The sequence below is a fragment of the Aphelocoma coerulescens genome, chromosome 5 (assembly GCF_041296385.1).
Source record: "Aphelocoma coerulescens isolate FSJ_1873_10779 chromosome 5, UR_Acoe_1.0, whole genome shotgun sequence".
Classification (NCBI taxonomy): domain Eukaryota; kingdom Metazoa; phylum Chordata; class Aves; order Passeriformes; family Corvidae; genus Aphelocoma; species Aphelocoma coerulescens.
In genome coordinates this window covers 30,748,271-30,772,310 of record NC_091019.1, presented here as the reverse complement: position 1 = coordinate 30,772,310, position 24,040 = coordinate 30,748,271, and the positions used below count along the sequence as shown (strand labels likewise).

Sequence of the window (24,040 nt, the reverse complement as noted above, 5' to 3'; positions counted from 1 at the left end):
CACAGCCATACTTCACTTTAAGCCTTAGAAAAACTAACACAGCACAGCAATCACTGCAGTATTCTTTCTGCTTTTGTTCAGGTGATGTAGCTAGTTGGTACAATTCTCCCTCTGTAAGGTCAAAGTCTCTGTAATAAAATGCTGTTGCTCCAGGTATATATAAAAAATTGCAGTTCTGTTGTTATTTCAGTGTCTCTGCTTCATCTCCTATTTTTAGTAGTACAAAACAAAAACCAGGCAGGGCAGTAAAGCCAGGTCTGAATATAGAGATTGAACATAAAACACCTTTTTATGAAGCTGCCTCTTACAGACAGTTTTCTGAAGTGGAACAAAAAGATAATGAAAATTCATGCAGAGGCACTTACATAATACACAAATGCAAGAGGATGTTTTCCCTCTGGCTGTGAGATACTGACTGTGAGAGCAGAATGACTGGCTAGTTTGGGATACGGATGTCTCTCCCAGAAACTGCTGAAACCAAGAACATGAAGTCAGAATGCTCCCTTTCTACCTTCGAACATGCTAGGTCATGTCAGCACACTTCTGCTGGTTTGTGGAAATAACATGATGAACTAAACTAAAAAAGTCATGGCAATAGCCCAGAAAGAAAATAACAGATTCACAAACACTTCACAGCTAAATCACCTAATAAGCAATTCAAAGAACAAACCGTTTGTGTAATGTATGTTTGAATGACTTACTAAAACCAAGTATCAATCCAGTTAACATAAGAATTAAGCCAAATTTTGTAATAAGTAGGTGAAATCACTAATTTTTTCATCCAAAATGTCTTAAATCAGATGTACTGTTAAATTTAGATTTGAAACACTGGAATACTCTGAGATACAGCAATCAAGCACAGAATGCTGTTGCTCATATCCCTTCTTTTCTACATAAGCAACCTACACTCAGTACAGTTCAAGCAGGAAATAAAATAACCTCAGGACAAACATAAGAGAAACAGCTTCATTTCTGTAGGTATCAAGACATACATGAAGTCTTGGTTTCACAGGACCAGCATACTCTAGCATACAGCATATAAAAAAAAGCAATTCTGCAGAGAATTTCACAAAAGCATGCAGATTTCTGGGTGTACCATATGCAGCAAGAAGTGTCAACAGTTACCCCCTCCACCAAGTAAACCTTTAAAAGCTGCAAATAAAATGACAACAAAAAGACACCAACCTTAAACTAAAGATAATCACAAATTACTGAGAAAACGTTCAGATTATACCGATTCTGCCAGATTGCTTTTCCATCTCATTTTTCTCTCCAAAGTTTGCACGATGCATGCTAAATGAACCATCTGTAAATCCACATTTTTTTCCAGCCGGTTTTGTTGTCAGCTCTCTGGGATCCTATTGTGCAATTCTCCTCCCCTCTTCCCCAAACACTTCTACTGCTGATGCAGAGGCTGGCGGCTGCTACAGCATAATGCAGCTTCCAGTAACTATGGCAGCAATAGCTCTGTGGTGAGGCTGAATACCTGCTGCAACAAAATCTTAAGGCTCAAATAGAGAAACTCCAGTGAAAACAATCACTTCTGGTAAAAGCTGAAATTTGCCAGTCTTCTCAAAGAAAACATCAGTCAAGTTGGCATCCCCATCTTTCTGACTGCCTAGAGTTCAAGTCCCATTTGTCTTCTACAAATTATTTTTCCCAAGGGAAAAAGAGTTAAAAATAAAGCAGAAGAAAAGAAGCTGGCAGGGCATTTTGCATCCTTGCAAACCCCACACTGAGAGCAGTCACAAGTTAGAGTTACAAGCCTATCCACTAATACCCATCTACACAACTCCCCCCACCCTCTCCAGCTCTATCCTCCCCCTCTTCCCGTGTCCAATCCGGGGCCCTTCGCGCAGGGGCTCAGAGCAGCAGCAGGCACCACGCAGCTGCACAGCATCGTACATCTGCTTCTGCCCAGCACAGGGCCCAAGCCTCTCCCTTCTCTTCCCTAAAGCAGAGGGAAGAGCGACGAAGGAGATACAAAGACCTTGTATTATCACCTCCTTCAGCCTCCCGAAGGAATGCCACTCACAGAATTCAAAGCAAAAGCTGGGGAGTGGTGGGCAGGAGGTGGGAGCCAGAAATCAGTCAAAATGGCCAGCAGAATCAGAAACCTTTAGAAATAAGGGATCTTTGGAAATGTACACACATAGTAATCCCCTTCACAGAAGTCAGCATGAAGTGAAACATCATTTTGATTTCTGATTAGCTGGTTTGCTTACAGATAAAGCACACCCGTACTTTTTCATGTGTGTTTTTTTTAGCCTTTCTGTGAAAAACCTCTTTTTCTTTGCCAAACCCCCAAAATAACAGTGAGGCAATGACTTATTTAAGGTACTCCTTTAAATACATCTCTAAAACAGGCCTCTTTTTGCCAGAGTCATAGGGACAAGACACAACCACACTCTCCAATAAAGGTAAATGCTTCCTCTTTAAATTCCAGTTCAGCTAACACAGGTTCTCCCTTCACAATGTCAGTTATATATAGAATTAGTTAGTTACCCTGCTAACCCACTATACCCAGTTCTGCTGTAAATGGTAGAGCTGCTGTAACTGCCACAGTGCTTTTCTCTGTGAAACAGAATATTTGAGGGATCATTTAAGAGATGCAAAAGTTTTCTTTAATCTTTTTGGTTTTGGTAGAGTGCTTTGAAATTCTCAAATGGAAGCTGTTAGTGAGAACTCAGAGTATTTTACAGATATTAGTTGGACAAGTTAACTATACCACATTAGAATAATAAATACGTTGTGTTATGCTATCTTGGATCCCCCCCCTCCCCGTTTAACAATGTTGGTATTTTCAAGGAAAGGGAGTTTAAACATGTTCCAAGCAGCTAGAATTAATTCAGTGTACTGCTATACCACTGAACTCTAATGGAAAGACCCCTGTGGGGTTTTTTTCAAACCAGCAAGACAATTAAATCAGAGTTTTTATTTATATGCAGTATGGTATTGAGGCAATGGCAGGAGAAAGACCTTTATTATCTACTTATTTGTGGTGATGCTATAACATGGTGACTGATGCCATCCACAAGTCTTCTGTGTGTTTGCTGGCTGACAGCAAACATCAGAAATTTGAAGTGCTGGGGCTCTTATGGGTAGGGTGTATGAGCAGGCAAACAAGTAAGGGTATAATGACTCACAACCCTTTTTCAAAGGAATGCCTAAATTTTAGTATTTGTGTGCAATGGTAGAAAATTGTTTTTCCTCTCATTTCTCAAAATATTTTAATGTACAATTAAAGGTTCAACTGGTAATTCAACCCATGAAAGGCAGATGAGAAAATGTCATCATACTGACAGCATGGGAGATAAGACTCATATCATTAATAATCGTTACTGTAATATATATATATAGATATGATCTGAAATAAAAACATCCAGAAGAAAGTAAAGTACCATCAGTTCCTGATGAAAAAGGTACTTAAACCCATGGAAACTCAACAATTTCTGAATTATTTCTGTTTGCAGCTGCTGTGTGTCTTTGCATGAATGAGCCATGTTCTATGCTAGGAATTAATTTTTTTTTACTTTTCTCTAAAGCAATTCTCACCAGAAGAGAACCCAATTTATCCAAGCAATTTTCAAAGTACTAGTGAGTATTCCCAGTACCTACTATTGGCATAAAATCTAATACATTTAGGGTTCTTATATGCTGGAAATTGGTGGCAACTTCAGAGTAAACCTCACTCTAGTTACAGCTTTTAAATGCAGGCTACACATGCAACAAGGAGGCAAATCCTCTGCACAAGATCTTGTATGAAGATGCTTCCAGAGCCCTGCCTGTAACTCAGCTGCATATGCAGATTCTTGTTCCAATATGATAAAATAGTCTGAATTAAAGCTTAAAGTCTAGCTTCCATCTCTCCTAGAGGAAATCAGTGTAGCACAGGAGAAAGGCAAGGTAAAGGTGTCAAAAATTTCAGCATGATTTAGACACATTAATATTCTTACCTTAGTTGAAGAGAACATCTGTTTTCTTCACATTTTCTACATTTTTGACTGCAAAAATAAAAATAGGAAATCATAAATATTTGGGAAAAAAGGCAAGAAAACTTCACTGAAGCCTATTGTACACAGAGATGTTATTGTAATTTTCAGTAGAGGAAGATGCAGATTTCTAGCAGCTGGGAGAACACCAAGAACTTTCAGGTGAGAGGGGGACAGAGAACAAGACACACACACACACACACAGAGAGCTTTCCCTGTTCTTACATTTCCCTCTAAACATCTCCTTCTGACAGAGACGAGACCCTGCATTAGGGTGGACTTTTTACTGGTGATCAAATAAACACTCCCTGTAGTCCATTTACTCCTGTATTATGGCTTGCAAAGTACCTCACACACACCTTTTAGCACTTGACATTGACTTTTCTTCATAAGAGACCACATACATAATTTTATTCTTATAATATAGATCTTCGGCTACACGTCTCAACCATAACCCCCTCCACGAGCAAAACTACTTGTCTCTACAGAAATACAGGCTTACAGGTTACTGCAAAGGAAGGCTGAGTGGATTAATTCAGTTCACCTATGCCAAATAACTATTCAAAAGGATAAAAGGACCATTGGGTTATGTAAGGTGAAAACCAACTCTTCTTAGACATAGTTTACAGCTCATTCCTATAAGAGATGGACACTGATAAAAACCCAAGCAAATGCAATACCATAACGTTTTTCATCTTTACTGAAGTAACCATCTGAAACCCTCTAGGTAAGCATGAGGGTAACTTTAAGCAATGTAATATACTTGTAATATCCTGTCCAAGTGATTAAAAAATTGATCAACACAAGCAAATCTTCTATATGAACATGGTCTGGAAAAAGAAAATCAATCAGAAATGTTCTGCAGTTTTGTCAGGTTAAAAAGGGGGAAACTAAGTGCAAATTTCTGATAAACTGTTTATAATAACTTCTGGATTTCTTCAGGTTTTTCTAGGTTCATCAAAAAACTTGTGAAAAGAGCTCCACAACTAATGTTTTTAGCAACATAAAGAGCACCTTGGTGTGTACATTTGAAGGTCCTAAGACAAACCCTTATTTTTAAAATTCTTCCCAATTTTTCCTAAGAAAATAATAGCAATGATATGTAAAATGTTATTCAGTAAAGAAACAAAATGAAGTAACATTTTGTATAGACAGGTATCACTGCAGCAAATGAAAAGCAAATGCAGAGATTAGATACATTAAAGAGAACATATCAAACCATACTACCCAAGGCGGAAAGCAAGGCACTTGACTAGAAGCATGAAGAATATTCAAAACAGAGATAACATTTTATGCTCATAAACATGAGATGAGGTAGTTCCTCTAGGAAGAGATAAAAGATCCCCAGTATGTTACCACAGCAAAAACACTCTATCAAGAAGCAGAAACATCAACAGATATGAATGAGAAGATGGCTGTTTTTTGCCTTTAACAGGTTAAATTAGCCTTTGACAGGTTAATTGAATGTGCCAGGCTGAGAGGAATTAAAAAAGAAAAAGAACCCAATTACATTTTATTCTTTAATATTCTATTTTCAATATTATGAACTGAAACACAGAACATATCTCAATTCATTTTCCTGATACACATTAATCACTGTCTTCATCACATCAATCATTTCCATTTCCTGAAGTCTCTGCACACACTAATCACTGAGTATGAGCAGCTCTTCAACACTTTGAAAGCAGTATATGCCTTATTTACTGCTCAGTTGAAAACAACCAAACAAGGAATCACATTGGCTTTCTGAGATGAAGGGCTCAATGAGGACTTGCACTAAAGAGAATTTATGAACAAATCTTCTGATTTCCACAACAAATTAACAAGGAAAGTCAATTGATAATAATTACCTTGGCTAAATTATATCCTAAAAAGTCCATTCTGTGCATTAAAGCAATAATATTGTAAAAATTATAGATTAGCTGTACAGCAGATGTCCAAGTGAACTGAATTAAGGCTCACAGTCTCATCTGAGGCATTTCCTTAATTAAGCATCAAGAAATAATTTTGCAGGTTTGTTGCTTGTATATCTTAATGCTCTATATTAGTCAGCTGGCCAATGTATTTTCTCTGACATTTTTATCTGACTACTCAAAAACGTGATGGGACTTATTCTGTATACAGCTTACTTTTGTCTGAACCAAGTCCCTTATTTCAGATATCATCCTACAAGAGAAATTGTTTGTTCAGTTGCTTTTTTCTTAGTTTTAAACTTACTTGTAAAGAGAAGAAAGGACATAGTGTGGAGAATTGGTGCAACTTCCATGCAAATTGAGCCAGTCCAAAGCTCCACAGCTCCGAGTGGGTGGGGTTTCACTAATCTACAGAAAGCACACAACATAAGACAGGTATTTATTAAAATCACAGCAACCCAGGAACTTCCAGGTTATCATTAGCACTGTCATTGTTAACTATTGTGTGCAAAGCTGCATAAATACCTCCCATGTGAGTTTATAATCTCACACTTCTGCTTAGTCTTTGATAATTAGCAAAACTGTAAAGTATTTGTTACTGAGTGCATCTCTTTTTGCAGCTCTATTTTAATGTACTGCATGTTTCATTAATCAAGAAATTAAGAATGAAAACAAACAGAAGTTAAGCCCCTTATCTCAAAGTGAGTTCAAAAGGATGGAAGAATGGGAAGTATAAAATGTTAATGTATGAAAATCCATTTTAAAAGGTTGACTCTTGCCAATATCAGTTGATAATGTGGTTAACTCCTAAATGAGAAAATTTGTATTTTTTGAAGTTAGGTTTTTAAGCTATGTTTGTCATTCATTTTAAGAACTATCTCAGTTCTTAAACATCATCAAACTAGCTAACAAAATAACGTTTTACAGTAGTTAGTTCCTGAGCTTAACATACCAAGAAATATTTTATCTATTTCTGATGTATGTAACAATTCACTGCTTTCAGAGTCAACAATACCTAAGTACTTAATCTCACAAATTTTCCAATTCTTCTAGTATACTTCATTCAAGACAGTGAAATGACAAAGAATGTAACTCAGAAGATTATCAGATGTGGAAAGATTCTTAACTGATCTTTTTACTGCAGGATTCTACCTTTTTGTTTCAATCCTACTGTAGTCATGACTGGAAATAGGAAACACTAAATTATTCAAGGGATCTGCATCATCTTTTGCTAAGCACATCTGAAAGAAGTGCTAGTGTCCTCCCACAGAAGGTTTAGTGTCATTACAGACCATTAGATGGAGGAAATGTAGCAAGTGAATACGATGATGAGATGAAATATTATCTTTATCAGGCTGGCTTTTAAGAAGATATAAAATAGGAAAAAAAAAAGAAAAATTAGGAGAGAAAAGCAGTTTTAGAACTTACTGATCTTCTTAGTCTTAAGATAGCAGCTTCTGCTGGATGATTGAATCTAAATTTATGAGATTTGCCAAGGACAACAAGGGCCCCTGTGAAAACAGAATAATTAGATATTTACAGAGACATAATTCATCAAACTACTATAGAATAGTATCTTTAAAACAAAAATTAAATTCTGACCAACAGCTTTCTGAACACCACAGAACAGAGAACTAATTTTAAAATTTGCCACTATGGAATGGCAGAGTTATCAATCTGTAATGACAGCATCCAAGCAAACTGATCTTGCAGATCTCTGCAGACTAAACGTAACTGTAAATTCCCTGTTCATATTAAAGGCCAGCATGACTTCATGCCAAAAACCACAACCAATCCACTGCTGAAAACTTGTTTTTACACTATATTTCTAAGAGTCTAGATCACTGCAAGTTCCCAGAAGCTGGAAGCAACTTACTTTAAGCAACCTAAAAGTATGGAAGCCTGATCCATTTAATCTGAATTCGTGATCATACTTGTGACTTAGGGGCTATTAGCTTCCACCTAAATAGACTGTGAAAAAGCTGAAGGTCATTTCAACCATATTATATAATTGCCAAAAAGCCCTTTCAGTGGCCAGCTGGCTTAGGGCCAGTCTCCACTACTTTCCACAATAGTGTCTCTGACTAGACGTCTTCCCTTTTCAGAAACCTACAGACTACTGTTGCCAAAAGGAGGCAGAATATTGTCAGCAATGTTTTAATCTGACTTCTGTAGGGTACTTAGTTTATTTGTCCCAGCTCTAGCCATGGATCAAGCCTTGTGGAGCTGGCAGCAGACTGAGAGATGTCTTTCCCTGATCTGCTCAGGTTCCAAAATTCTTGACCTAAACTCCAGTGATAGGGTGACTATAATGCAGCACTCACAGAAAAACAAGCCTTACCTTGTGACAGACGACACGACCCAGACACTTCACAGCCATTCACAGAGCAGTGTGCACCTGGAACTGGTCGCAGAGTCACAATCCCACAGTGGTTGTCTATCATACAGTGATTCCTTTCAATCCACTGCCCCTGCAAAACTACAACGTAGAGATTTATCTCTCCTGTTGAAGGGGTTGGGTTGGTTACTCCATTCTGTTTTCCTGAGAATGGAGTACCACAAACTGTTCGACTCTATGCATACTTCATATCCCAGAAAACTATATCATGTGCAAAACAAGGAGATTAAATCCTGCTAGACAAATAATTAATCACAGAAAAATCTTACTATTGAAATTCACTACTGAAAATAGTGAGATTGTTTCTTTATACCTGGTACTGGGAAACTACATATCACTTTCTGATTTGGGAGCTGATGTGCAAATTCTTCTATTATGTTGAATTTTCTTAATGCCATTATGTTATTTATTGTTTATAATTCACTAATCTACTGGCAGAAAATAATCAAATGTAACCAAGCTTAGCAGAACTTAACCAAAGCTGAGATTCCACAAATTTTTCAATTTCAGTATAAAGTCCCAGTTCTCTATCATAGTATCTAGCTCCTGAGATTGACTGCTAAAATTAAAAAAGAGAAATTTTTTTTTTTAAACAAAAAATAAACTTATATTTTAGCAAACATTATTAGTTAGTCTCTTCTACTTACCTTTCTCAATAAAGAAAGCAGACAAATAGAAATATGACCTGGCTATTACACATGACAGATGTAAACCTCTTGGTTTGACCTGACCATATCACAAAATAAGTTGTAATATCGTTCTCTTACCAATATCTTGATCTTGGTCTGAGTCACTTCTTCCTATTTTGGTTGTTCCTTCCTAAAACAAGAAAAGAACTAATTTAAAAGCTGGTTACACAAAATAGACTCTATATACTACTTAAAAAAGCTTTGGTACATCATTTTAGCAAACACTTAAAATAAATTGCCTCTGAATGACTGAACTGTTTGAAGCAAACGCTATGTACTTCATAATAGCTCAGCCCACTGTCCCCCACAGTGTTGCAATTACTCTTCATCCTGCAGCTATGTCAGCTTCTACAACTCCAGTAGATAAAGTAACCCTCAGTGGATGAGTTTTGGACTGTGCTTGAGACCAATATTTTGAATATGAACACGCATCCTGAGGCTTTGAACTTCTACAGGGAGACTTGGTGTTTGCAGAAATGAGATAATTCTTTTAATAAATATCATGCAGAAAGAAAGAAGCTGCAGAATGATTATTCCACACTTTTCAAATTTAAAAGTAACAGAATACCTAATTTAGAAGAGCACTTCGTCATAGATGATGAACTCTTCAATCTAACTACTAAAGAAGAACTTTTTTCTGAAACTTAAACGACATCTATGAAAAGTCTTTCTGGTGCTTATGGTATATGGGCAAGTTCCCAAACCTGAAGATTCAAAACCTTTGAAGAAAAGAACTGCCTAGGAACAAAAGTATCCAAAACAAGAAGACTCGAACCATACTATGGGTCAGTGATGGAAGTGAGACAGTAGTTTTATGGTGTCCTTCAAATAAAAAAGAGTCATTTAAACAATACCATGAGAAAAAAACTGTGAAAAAAGGGCAATTAATTTACTATATGTCTATTGCTTCTGTGCTTTTTCTTAGGAAAACAAAGCAAGATAATTTCCCAGTTCCAAAGAGACACTGTAATTGGTTATGGTAAAGTGATTGGTAAATGCACTCTGAAATTACTTTAGTGGCAAGCCTTTCAGTTATATTAAAATTAGTTATGGGCAGTAAACAATGTGATTTTGTATTCAAATCAGAACAAATTGAATATGCTCTCTGCTCCAAGCATATTGTAAAGCCTAGATTTAAAGATGAAGCAAGAAGTAGTAATTGGAAGCCTGAAGACTGGGAAAACAGAAGCTGTGCACTGCTCAAGGTGACCCAGCTATGGGTAATTATGGGTAAATCACTGGGTTTGTGCACCAGACAGAAAGGGAATGGTTATCACAAAGCTCCTCACAGAGCTCAGCTATCTGAACCAACTAACAGATCCCTCAGGCATGAGCCCTGCTGAGACTTCATTTCCTGGAGAGGCTGAAAGCTGGACTGTGCCTCCAATTTAGAGTAATTACCAAGCTACATGTCAGTTGAACGTTCAGCAAACTCAGCTGCAAAATGTCCACCTGGGTTGGCCACAACTTCTGAAAACCTTATGGTCCATATGGCATTTGACTCACATCACTCAATCAAGTGAGTTAGCAACACGTATTTTATACAAAGAGAAGCAAACCAGCTCCTGAAAGATCTCTTTACCAATTATCTTCTTCACTAAGCAAAGAAATAGTTATTGTAATTCCAAAAGAAACTTCTTCCAAAGTGCTGAACTAACTCTCTGGTAATACAATTTAATTCAGAAACGTGAATTACAGCAGTATTGGCTCAGGAAATTCACAACAGCATCCCAGTTGGTGAAGTGATTCTGGGTAAGTTTAAATCCAAATAAAAATTGCAGGTGAGACCAAGGGTACGGATACGATACAAGCAAACTAGCTCAACTTGAGAAAACAAAACAAAAATAACTATAACCCAGGACCATGCTGATTTCATTTTTAAAATGCTATTATTGAGATAATAGTTGTAATATTTATACTCTTTTCTAATTTAATATTGAGTTTTCCACCTGAAAAAGTGAGAGATGTTTCAGATGAAACAACCTCACAACCTGACCGTAGCACATCACAGCACATCTTCACATCTGCTGAAGTGTTTTTACATTGTTACCTCTTCTGGCTGTGTCTCATGACTAGGGGTAGAATTCCTAAGGTACATTACAGAACAATAAAGAGAAAGATTGCTTTGCCCCTTCACTTTTGGGAGTACTCCAGCTTTCAAAAAAGGTTATGAAGTACACCTTTTATAAAAGCAATATACAAATTTCATATTTTTAAGCTATTTCATATTCATGTGCAAAAAAGGTCAGTTAAATCATAAGAAAACATACAACTTTTATTAATAAAAGCCAGAAAATTACGCATAGGCGCAGCATTGATTAGTGCAATTATTATTATGAAATATCAGGAGAGTAAATGAGTAACACAGTATTTATTTTCCATGATCTGAAAACTGCTGCTGTGACCTCTCTCTAGAAGTACAGTGTAAAGTGCTGTTACATGTTGAAGCCCTAATTTGTAAGGAGCCGCTAATGTTTTACCTTCTTGCTGCTCAGATGAAGGTAACAGACACCAGAGACTAAAAGATGTAAAGCACAAAGAAAAGAAAAGGCAGCATCTAGAAGCAAAGAAAGAAGGGACAAAGATGTTAGTGTGACAGAGTCATGAATGACTTCAGAAGGTGACCCTTCAAAGCAGGTTACGCCATTAAAATGAATATATTTAAATTAGGTGTTGTCAAAATTAATATGGGAAAGCCATTCCACAATGGCACATAATAGAAAAGTGTTTAAGTAGTAGCAGTTGATTCCAATAAATATTTAATGTTAATGTAGGGCTGAGTGGTTGGATCTGCATGTTGATCGGCACTGGACATAAATACTTGGTCCCAAAAAATTACCTGGTACAATTTCTTTGTGTTGGCATGAGAAAAATTAGTTAAGTCTCTCTTTCAACATGACAGAAGAACAGCATGATTTCTCTTCTAAATATTTGTTGTCACTTTTAAGAGGAATAAAAGAATCCTGTGTCCCTAAACTATATAAATTACCACAAAATCTAGATAAACATTTTTCATTAGTAGACAGATACATGATTTTCAACCTGATTTAACATATGTTCTGGCAATGAGTGCACCTCTGTAGAAGTGTCCATCCAACATTCCTTTCACATTAAGCAGCATCAATAGTTCAGTAATTTCCATCCATTTAAACAACACTAAAAACGTTGAAGTATGGCTTAGGACTTGCTTTATCAAAAACCAAAAAAACTCCTAAAACTGTCTGACCCAGCCATGCACATCTTATGCCATAATGTGCAGTAATATACATACAATGTTATGAAAGTTTCCTGGTGAAAGCCTTGCCCTAAATTAGCAGCTACACAACAAAACAGTATCTATGAGGCCAGGATTTCTACCTGATCTTCAAAAATAGCCACTCAAGTAGGGTCACAAGTAATTAGCCTTCATGGTACATACCTGGTATCTACTCGGCAGATCTCTGGTAGGGTTAAAAGCAATGTATAGAAGTCATTGCCAAAGTGAGCTTTTGTTTCTTAAAGCTTACTTTTATCTATACATATTTAAATAAGCCAGTCTTAAGTATACAAATGCATAATAAGATTTGGACCAGGCTGTCTGGCATACTTCAAGCACCATCCTTTATGTTTCCACATACATGCACACGTAACTGTCCTTATGCTTTGTGGACAAACTACTAATGCCTAATTTGAGTATTCTGCTTTGCTTGTAATACAATATCAAATAGTTTGCATATGCATTCATAAATGGTCAACTTATAGTCATATATGAATTCTTCTCCTTCTCCATTTCCATGTATTTTCTGTTCCCCCCCCATTATGTCTTGTGATCTGTGACCTTCATGTTTTAATAGCTGTTGTTGTAATGTCACCCAAACCACGCTCCACTTCCAAAGAAAAAAAAATACTTTCAAATTAAAGGGTAAAATAAGACAAATGACCATATCTCACCCTGAGATGATACAGCACCACTCCTGTGCTGAGGATATCATCATCCATGGCCATTAGATGAGGTAAATTAGAATCTATTGTTACTCCAGCTTTTTCTTTGTTGATGTCTACACTGTACTCTTCCATGATGGCTTTCCTGTCCGTCCACTTACTTGTCCAGTCTTTGGTCAATTGTTCAATCTTAAAGAAGAAGAGAGAGAACAGTTTCACTTACTAAGCAGGCTAATTTTTCCTTTTTGACCATGCTAACAAGTTATTTCACCTGTCTTTGGGCAAAACTGAAGGTCTGCAAAACCTTTCCAGGTTACCAGTGATCAAATCTTCTCAGTAATTTTGGTAAGTGTACAGTAATTTCATTTGAATGAAGTGGAGTTTATGTTAGAAGGGACAGACTCTGTATAATGAATTACTGTGGTATATCGAGACAGCTTTCAAACAAGGGGTAGAATTGTGCAGACTTAGTAATACACACTGGACTGTGTCCCATTAAGGACACAACACTTCTGTCACAAACTGGTAGAGCACACTCAACTTGCATTAAAGGTGGCAGTTTCCTGCATCTGCAGAGCAAAAAGGAAAGGATTAAGACAAAAAAGTTTTCACTGTAGTTTCACAACTGTAGCAATGCTATCCCCCTGTGGAACAGGAGATACTTACAGCATCAAGTAAATCATACACACCTTCAGTTCATTCTGCAGGACCAGCTCGGTCAGATTTCCATCCCTGTCATCACTCCAAGAGGGACTGGAATTCCTCTGTACAAACAACAGTCACCAAGATCTACATGTTAGTTTTCCTATTCACAGCTGGCAGGCATGTTCTTTCATTCTCCAGCATTTGATGAACTCAAGAGAATGAAAGACAAAATACACGTGCTACCTTCTAGCATCTAGCCTACATCTCTCTAGCTATTGCATGCTACTTTTTGGTGTAAAGAACTGGTGAAAAAGCAGTAACTGAGAGACAGTTCTGCATAAATAAATCCTGAAGTGTAGTTTCTGCCTCTCCTACCAAAACATTCTCTCCATGGCTTGGAAAACCAAGACACTATTATTATTCCAACACCAGGGATGTCAGCTGTATTGTGAGAGCTCACAGATGTTCACAACTTTTTTGGGGGGGAAAGAGTGTCCAGGCAGTGTGAAACATCAATTACTCTCTCGAAGCTTCCATGCCCTTAAAAATAAAATAGTTCTATTTCATGGTATTTCTGGACAGGTAAACCATCCAACTCCATGAAAGAGAGGCAAGGAAATCCTTTTGAATCATTACATGACTACTTATACTTCAGGTTCATCAATATAGTGACAAAAAGAGGAGAAATGAAAGAAAAGCAGTTAACCTTATAACAACTGCAAAATCACCCAGAGAACAGTTTCATTTCTCTGCAGTTACAATAAACATTGTTACAATACAGTTGTATTGTAATAAACAGTTGTATTGTAATAAACAGTTACAATAAACAGATAAACAGATGAGATGAAAGCAAGCTACCTAAAGGAACATAAAAGCTCCAGTGGGGAAATGTTGCTACGTACCAGTTCAAAGCTCATCAGCATAGTTTTCAACCTATCAATTTCTTCTCTCAGTTCTCTGATCAGTTTCACATTTGCATCCTGAAACATTGAGACACAAACCATTGGAAAAATCAGCCTTAAAAACATTCTAGCTAAAGAAATTAATGTGGAGGTATTCCAAGAGCCAGGAAGAGAGAAGAACAAGTAAACTCACAACAGTACTCCTTGCTTCACTCTGCCAGGCCCCTGAGACATACTGCCTAGGAATAGGTGGCTCTCATCTTGGACAGTTTCCCTTTTACCATAAACTTCGTTCCATCTCTCTTCTGAACACAGACCTACCATAGCATTTCTTCCCATCATGACTAGATGGATAAACCACTACTTTTAAAGATTTATCTTCAAAATAGTTACATTGCATCAGAAAGATGCTGTTATTTAATGCTGGTGTATAAAATCCCATTAGAGGAGACAAAGTCAGAATGTCATCAAGGATGGTATTAAAACCCCTTACAGCTGATACATAAAGAATTTCCTGTCTGCTTGTGTGGAGGCATCTGTTTCACCCTCAGAGTAAGTGTTTCTGCACAGGCAGTTTCTGGAAAACAGCTTTTACAGACAGTTCAGACAAACTCTTGAGTCAAGAATCAGCTTTCTCTGGGCTGCCAGGTCAATTTGCAATGAGGGGAAGAGGGCTGGGATTAAGGATCTAGCATGGGCTGTGCAAGAGAGTGATGGGTACACCTGCTGGGATGCTGAGAGGCTGTGTGTGACAAGAGGCTTACCCAGGAGTGTTTATGTGACTTTAGCCTGTCACAGAGCTGAGAACTGCTGCTGGCAAAACCAAGCACACAATTGCTGCTACTCTTGATGTCTGAAAACTACTTACAGGCATGTTCAGATGCAAATGAAAATTGGGAAACCTAGGATTAGAAGGGTTTACTCCTGCCCAAATGTAACAGAGTATTGTTAGGAAAGCAAATAGTGATGAACAACTCTAAGATTCTATCTTTTATCTACGTAATAGTATCTTGATACACTCATGCCAGATCACAAAATCACAAAAGACTACTACTAAAGCTGTAAAGTCAATGGATTAAAGATTGGGAAATGGCTGGAATCAAGATTTTTTTTTGAAACCTAAATTCACTGTATATTCCTTAAATGGATGCACAATGATTCAGTCCTTAAGTCATGTGGTCATGTGTAAAGGAAGCCTCATGCAGAATTCCAGGTCAAGAATGCTCAGTTGCAGAGCAGCAATTCTAGAGTTTTATATTTCTAGCATATGTGACTGTAGATCCGGATCAATATGTGCTGCTTGAATTTTGCTGTAAAGACTGGCAGAATTATGCACTTCCCCATGAATTACTTTTAATGATGGTTCTTACGACTATAGTATCTAAAACCTCCTGTTTAAGCACTATGTCTTTGATTCAGAGTGTTTATGTTTTTCACATTTGATAAATGTGGACTTACCAAAGAGTAAGAGTGGAAAATGAGAAAAAAAACCCACACACTGAAAATTTGCCTTCAGCATCTGGAACATCTAGAATTGAACAAGAATGGGATAGCAGGGGCAGCAACAGAATCCAGGCCTCCAATGCAGCACCTGACTCTCTCTTTAGTACTCTGCCATCTTTTAACTTGGGCAGCCTGTGAAGGACCCCTGCACAATCAAACAAATGAATCTGTCATAAAGCCAGAGCTCATTCCCAAAATACGCAATGAATGAAGCTCAGGTTCTGTGGCCAAAATTATTCCCATGTATTTAAAGGCTTCATTATTTTCTGTACTGAGAAGAAGACAAATTGTGACTACATAGGCTGGCTGCCTCAGGCAGAACTCAAGGCCTCACCTCATTTACTCTGGGCTTGTTAATAATATTTTTGGCATTTGCAGCATATCTCAAGGTACTCATGGTCTCATTGTAGCTGGAGCTGGCAGGTGAGATAGCTACAGACAGAAAACAAATAACACAATTTTAAAAGCATTCAGTTTAACCCATCACTTTTCAAAAAGGCTTATTTTTTATCAGTCTTGCTTCTTTAAAAAATAAAACCAAAAAATAACCCTAGGGTTATTTCATTAAGCTCACAGAGAATGTCTTCTCCAGATTGTATTTATAACTGAATGAATCCCCTAAAATCAAAGCTATGACCTTGGTAAGACTCTTAAACATAATTTCATGCACAATCAGCATGCATTTTCATTTCCCTGAGTATTTATGAAGTATTTATGAAAATCATTACAAGGACAGATTCTAAGTGTTATAGCTGTCTTCTCACTGCAGTAGAGAATATTAATGGCACAATGTAGTGCAAAACGTTAAACAATTAACAGAAACCAAACTCACTGGCAATCATAATGGTCTTGGAGTTGCCCCCCAGACTGTCCTTCAGAAGCCAGGTGAGGATGGAGTCACGGTAGGGGATGTAAGCTGGCCGCCTGGTCCCACTGCTGCCGCCTGAGGGAGGACTGTCCACATGGCTGCTGTCCCCTTCGCTTGTGATGGTGTTAATGCTCTGGCAGCTGCTGAACATCTGAGAATTTTGTGCTGAAGGAGAAATACCACATAGCTCAGGAAAGGGATTATTTTCTTCTGTCATGGCTACTAAATTTTCTTAGATGTCATTACAGTTTATGAAGACACCACACAGCTGATCTGCTGAGCTTTTTGATGTAAATGCAAATAACCATTTACACTCAACACATGGTGAGTGAGTCACATGCTTTTATCACTACCCTTCAACATAAAGAACTAATGTGCTTACCTAAAGTGGATATGACAATTCCAAGTGTAACTAGTGACTTGTTAATATTGGCACCTTCGGTAATTCTATCTTTACAGTAACTGGGATCAGCCCTTTCACTGTAGCAAGCAAGCATGAAAAAGACAATGCAAAATAAACAAAAATGTTTAATTATTAACATACAGGCAATATGAAAACATCATGTATTTTCAAGCAATACAAGAAAACAGAAATTATGAGCTTTGCATTTAAAAACCCCACATACTTAGAGTATTTTTTATATTGTTCTCTATTTCAGGAAGTCCAAACAACCATGAGCAAAGGCTGTTGGTGCAAGATACTGTTAAAGACCCACCAAAATATAAATTCAAGTCTGAACTGGGCAACCCAATCATAGTGGTTCTGAATTTAAAAAACCAACATACATTTCACAACTCCACAAGGGTAGACTGGCTCAGTACAAAAGTCTGTATACTCCCTCAGTAGCACTTTCTCTGACCATACATGCTTGGCAACTTATATTCTCGAGAAAAAAAAAGTCCTTTTTTATAACTGTTCTATAACTCTTCAGCACAACTTCCATCTTTCTGTTTTCTGTTACATCCAGCACAACCACACGTTCCTCACTGAGATGCATAGGAAAGATCAGAGACTTAGGAACTTTTGGAATATGAACAACACAAACAGTGAGATATAACTATTTTCTCCTGCCCATGCTAGGCAGCCATGAGGAACACATTCCCTTTTTTCCCTCTCTTTTCAAGCTCAGATTTAGTAATTCCAACAACAGCTACTGGAAAAGCCACTTAATAAGAATATGGAGTTGAATGGAATTACCTTAAATGTACGCAACAGCACAGTATTGGATCTGAGGATCCAGGAACTTCCTTCCCCAGTGAAAACCAATACACAGTACAGAAGAACTATTGACAAAGACAATATTAGCTTAATGTTCCCTGTTACTCTATAAGAAAGTCAGGCTTACTGTTAGGTCAATGAAATTTTAAAATACTAAACTTCATCTTTTAAGACAGTACTGCCAGCATCTTCAGAGAAAATTACCTCTTTGCCCTTCCATATATTATTACCTGCCTGCAAGGTCCACTAAGTTGATCTTGCTTGCAATTTCAGAGGGAAGATTGTTCTCCAGTATAGCCTGAAGAGAAAAACATACATAAGGAAGACTATTCCCTTTAATTAATTAAAACAATTTAAAAATAAAATTGATGTGCTCTTTTGTTTGAAGCTGAGTTGTACATATGACTGTCTCACTGCCTTTGTTTGTGACCTTGACCCTCTGACTATGTTCAAACCATTAACTCAACAGCTTTCTCACCCCACAGAGAAACTACCCTCTTATGCCAATTTCCTCTTGAAAAAAACCTTTACTGCCTAGAGACTGTGAAAGGGTTTCTTGTAGACCTTGCAGAGTTATTTTCCACTAATGTATTCCAAAGGTCTTTTGTGAAACTAAGGAAAAATATCCCAAAAAGTTCTGTGATTACAGGATGTTAGAAGTGTGAGATAGAAAAGGTCTATTGGATCACTGAACTATTTCCCTGCCAGGGAAGGATGTAATTCCTCCGGAGAAAGGCTGCATTGTCTCAGGGAGAGTGCTGGATGCCAAATGCTAAAGAGATGAGCACATCTAAAAAGCTGGACAGATACAAAATTTTGGTGTAAACTAATGCTGTACTTCAATTAAGAATCCTAAACAAGTGTGACAAAACATAACTTCAAACATATTCACATGTAATTTTCACAGCATCAGAGGAGGGTTATTGCATTTCGAAGGGCTGATTAAAACTGAAAACATTTCTTTTAAATGTGAGGTTTTGGCATCACTTCTGACTATAAGCTTGGACAAAGGAACAGAACACTTCAATAGCACTCAACACATCTGCAGTGTGATCCAAAGGAAGTAAGTAACAGCTTCCACCATTACTACAAACAGCACAAAGTAGTAACAAGTAAACAATGCACAACACGGTGAACAATGCTTTTGAAAGTGAAAAGGAAGTGGTATTATTTTTAGCTAACCTGAGTGTAGTGGATGGTGAAGATAGCATGGGATCTGCTGCTGGCATTGTGAATGTGTGTAGCTGCTGTGATTCTAGAAAGAAGAACAAACCATTCAATCACAAAGGGTTACTTCCCTGTATTCAGGGAAATCAAAATCAACAAATACAGCAGATAAATGAAAGAATGTGAAACTTGGAGAATATGGCAGGCTGCATTCTTGGATCTGATCCCAGAGCATTTGGCAGAGAACCTGGAAGGGTGGAAACTGAGAATCAATTAGAGGTGTTTTTTCCACCAGCAGCACTCTGAGGAGATATCTCAAAGCAACCTTACTGCACAGGTACAAGGTGTTGCATAAGCATGGAACACAGCAGAGAAGTACAGCCAGCAGCAGCATCAAACAGCTCATCCCCAATACAGAGTGTACAAACCCAGCACATCTCCATTTGTGCCCATTTTTATCCCTTGGCATTTCCAAAGGGTTCAAAAACTTTCACACACCACTTCTGGGGTTCCTTTATGCTGATACATCTCTTTTACACTGCTAGAGGAGTCCAGTGAGACTAACAGGTCTACCCATGAGAGTACTAAATAAATACTGTAATTCCCTGTGCGGCACTTGCGTGACTCTATTACATGGACAGACCGGTCATAGGCTCTCGTGCTCTGACCCAGTGCACTCTGGCAAGAAGGAACTGGTCACAGAAGGAGGAGCAGCAGGACCCTCACACTGCCTCTGTAATGCAAACTTTTCGGAAATTCTACTTACTTTATTGTTGTTTCAGTTAGAAAAACCCAAAGAAAGCAGGATTTTGTCTAGGGCAAAAGCTAGGACACAAGTTTTTCTCCTTTGAGCTTACTTGGAGCATCAGCTACATGTGCAGCCTTTATTATCAGTTTTTCCAAGCCTGCCCTCAACAACAGTAGGTAACTCTAGTAGTGCAGAAAAGGACTGTGGTACCATGCTTTTGCTACAAGCCCAGCTGTCAGAGTACTGCAGAGACCAGTTGCACTGGAGAGCAGAGAGCTGCAGGTGTGTGTATGCTGCTGAGTGCCCAGGGCATGAGGTCAAAGCCAGGACTCTCCTCCCTGGTGTTCTCTGCTTCCTACACCTCCTCCACAGTCATGTGAGTGGCCACTGCCAAAAGCTACAGGCAGCTGAGCACACCATGATTATAAGCAAGCCAAAGCTGAGGTAGCAGGAGAACATGAACTGGTCTCCAGATGTTGGAGGAGGAAGACAAACAATTAGGTAAAGGGCAGAAGACAGAAAACAGCCCTACAGTGGGCAGGGAATGAATGTAAGGGAACAGCACCGAAGTTTATAAAGCAAAAGAGAAAAAGAAAGTGCCCCAAGATCTGGAGGAGGAAGTGTTAATACTCCTCACCTCCAACAATACACAAAGTAGAGAGCAAGTTCACATCTCAATTACTCACAACCCATGTAACCCATGTATTCACCTGGAATTTTGTTGTACTGAAATAGTCTTTTTACCATAAAGCTGCATCTATTAATTGCTACAAGCAGAAACAGCAAAACTTAATCCTGATGTACATTCTAAGGGGATTTGTGTGGTAATTCAGCTTAGTTTTTATTTACTTCCCAGCACCACTGTTATTCTAAAACCTTGACTACCTTATGATAAGACTTAATATCAGTTTTGAAACTGTGATTAAGGTTTGGAGGATCCTTTCAAATATAACTCTTTTCCATTACTGTAATGGCACCTGTAAAGATACTCACTGCTTCTTGTCAAAAAAGTGTCTTAATTAACAAGAGCCAAAATCATTGGCTTCACCAGTGTTCCAAATCCCACAGTTCTCTGACAGCAAACATACAATTTGGACTAGGAACTTATAGAAATAAAACCAAATAATTGTAAATCAAGTACTTTTAGAAAATAAATAAATATACATTATATTTTCAGCAGTTTTAAATCACTTAATTACATGACCAAGTGAGTTGAAACCTATCCAGCCTAAAGTATCACGAGCAATTGAAGGGGAAAAACAGACGTCTGTTTACAGAAAAACATTTTCTTGGCTTGCATTTTTTATCACAGACAGATGGTAGAATGCTGTGGGTAAGTCAGCATGGGATCAATTTTGAAGAAACAACTTCATGAGTGCTTGTAGCTCTTGCTGTGGACAATATGAGGATAGGTAACATCTTATGTGTATGTCATATGCAGGATCACCAAATCTGACACCCTGTCATGACAAAGCACTAGCAACAGAGTCAATAAAATAAACATCAACGAAATCAACACACAGTGAAAGAAGTGTTAAATGCAGATGGAGATGGTTTGTTATATAAAATACCTTTTAGCTATTCCTTCCTCTAGAAGTTTTACAACTTGCTTGTAGTCTGTAACTAAATGCTGAGTCAAACCTGCCAAAGATTCAAGAAGAGTTAAAGACTTAGCTTTCTCAGGAAGTTTCATTCAGTTTATCCAACAATTTACCCAACATCAGGAGAATAAGGATGGTCTGCTGAGATGACAGTCTATTATACAAGTAGTCTCTCAAGTAGAGTAAATTTTATTAAAAACCACAACTATTTCATTTTTTTAAAAATTAAGTAAAAAATCCTAGCTCATCCTTCCAATGCAGTAACATTAATATAAAAAAAAAGCCTCATACCTTCAAAGAGCAGAACTTTTCCATCTGCACAACAATGGTACTTAAAAAACAGTGTAACTCCATAATAAATTTTCAGCCATGTCACTGCTACTACTCAGGTACAGATCCTATAAAGAAGATTTTGGCCATTGCCTCTGGATGATGGCTCTGCTCATGCAACTAACAGAATTAGGAACCAAACCCTGTGAATATTTACCACTTACTTAACTAGGTTGTAGCCTGCACTTGGGACTCTTCATGCACTTTTCTCCTCAGAGGGCTTTTTGAAGGATCTCCCCAAATAATGATATGAACCACCTGCCCTGTGCTTGTCTTCTCCTTTCAGTTTGTTTTGTTTTTACTTTTTTGTTTTTTAAATTTGATTTTGTTTTTAAGGAGGGGAAAGCCCCCTAAAGAAATGAAAGGAATACCACATTCAAAGCCTGCTGTGCTGGAGGGGTGGTCATGACTAAGTGGGGCCCAGTGGAGGGCGGTGTGCTGCTGTGCTGTGGCACTGACAGCTTCTGGCAAAATGCAAATTCCAGTGCACGTACGAAATTATCCTCCAAAGCCTTATATTTCCCATAAAGCTAGCTTAATATGCCTCATCACCGAGGATTATTTATCATTTGTACTGCAGTGGATTCTTAAAAAACACCTGGTTGTGAAGCTAGCCTTTGTCATACCATAGCTAGCAAAACATGCCAATGCAGAACGTTTTATCTCACAGTCAGAATCCAGGGCAACTTCCTCTCCCTCCACATATTTAGGTTTGGCTTGTTTTACTACAGACCACGAAAGTGTGGGTAAAGTACTAAAAAAAATTTTTGATTTATTTGGATCAAATAATTTATCTATTGCTAGAACGTAAGTCAAGATTAATATGAACTTCAACAAGACTGAAATGGGTACTTCTGATATTGTTAGAGTTTATCCCTTCATGATAACAGCTTGCTTAACTTTAAATGAAAGCAAAACCTAAGCCAAAGAAGGGAATTTACTTTAATCCTTTAACAACTGATATACATAAAGAAAAAAATAGATTTTCGGATAACGCGCACTTTAAAAAAACCCCTAACTGCAGTGTGCGTGCATGAATGCTTGCACACACAAAAAGTATAGAATGATTTTCAAACGTGTATTTCTTCTGCTCTCTAGTGTCTCTTTACAATACATTAATTCCAGAAGCCATCACGTTTTCCATTTGAGAAAGAGGCCCATTATTTTTCCAGCAGCACTGGGATCTTCAAAGCGCAGAATATGGAAACTATCATACATTGTTTTCCCAGACCCCTTTTCAGGGTCTTACTTAACTGAATAAAAGCCCCATTATAAAAAGGAGGCATGGAAGAAATTCTTACCTGCCTACATTTCCCTAAGCACTGGAATTGTGAATCTAGCAGAGAGTTTAAAACAGTTAGCCTTTTAAGAAGGTTAATGAAATATTTTAAATGCTGCTTGAAAAGAAATGACAAAGTGTTCTGTTGGCTGCCAGAAAAAGAAAGGTCATTTTCAAGTCCCATAGAAATATCAAAACCACTTGCTCATCTAGAAATCTGCCTTGGAGCAAGAAAGGATGTCCCCCCAGAAATCTGTCTCAGAGTAATAAAATAGATTGCATCATTTCCTGATTTAAGAGAGGCTGATTCCTTAACAGTGCAACCATCTGTGAGGGAGAAGTTTGAAACGATTCCAATCCAAAGCACTGAAACACTTTCAGCATTTTAAAGGCTACAATCTCTCAGCCTTTATGTGAAAAACGATGGGCTGGAAAACTTTTAAGATACTTAGTGTTCAGAGCTGGGGTTCTCCGACTGGACTTGCAAATGGAAAATGCATTGCCCAGAGCAACTAAGTGTCCTTAAAGGGATTAAGTTTTCTGATTTTCCCCTCTCTCTGTTCTTCATCCACAGCTAACTGTACTCTGGATGTCACTGATACCAAACACAAAACTAAAACTAGTGGTACACTGAGGAGCTCCTGATGAAAGTCAGCAAACCTTAAAAATGCTGATTGCTTGCAAGAAGTATGATACAAATCCAGATGCTAGTCCTTAACTTCCTTGATCTATGGAAAACAATGGAAGATTTCTGATCTTTGCTGATGTTCACCAATTTCATTTCTCCCATACAGTAAATTGCCTGGAAGTGAAACACAAAACAAGCTCTCCTTCTAGTAAACTTGCTGATAATTTTTATTTCAGC

At 37.8% G+C, this 24,040-nt stretch overlaps 1 protein-coding gene across 1 annotated transcript in view; it reads right to left on the bottom strand.

The window, feature by feature from the left end:
• Positions 1-24,040, bottom strand: part of LOC138111519 (stAR-related lipid transfer protein 9-like) — a 77,713-nt gene that overhangs the window by 5,210 nt on the left and 48,463 nt on the right. Inside the window, exons 8-21 of the mRNA XM_069017448.1 lie at positions 21,537-21,606; positions 19,233-19,305; positions 18,281-18,348; positions 17,214-17,311; positions 16,796-16,996; positions 16,298-16,395; positions 14,461-14,538; positions 13,603-13,677; positions 12,923-13,102; positions 9,071-9,122; positions 8,247-8,384; positions 7,334-7,416; positions 6,210-6,313; positions 3,957-4,004 (exon numbers count right to left, since the gene is read on the bottom strand). Coding sequence (XP_068873549.1) covers positions 3,957-4,004; positions 6,210-6,313; positions 7,334-7,416; positions 8,247-8,384; positions 9,071-9,122; positions 12,923-13,102; positions 13,603-13,677; positions 14,461-14,538; positions 16,298-16,395; positions 16,796-16,996; positions 17,214-17,311; positions 18,281-18,348; positions 19,233-19,305; positions 21,537-21,606 — 1,366 coding nt within the window. The remainder of the gene's footprint in view (positions 1-3,956; positions 4,005-6,209; positions 6,314-7,333; positions 7,417-8,246; positions 8,385-9,070; positions 9,123-12,922; positions 13,103-13,602; positions 13,678-14,460; positions 14,539-16,297; positions 16,396-16,795; positions 16,997-17,213; positions 17,312-18,280; positions 18,349-19,232; positions 19,306-21,536; positions 21,607-24,040) is intronic.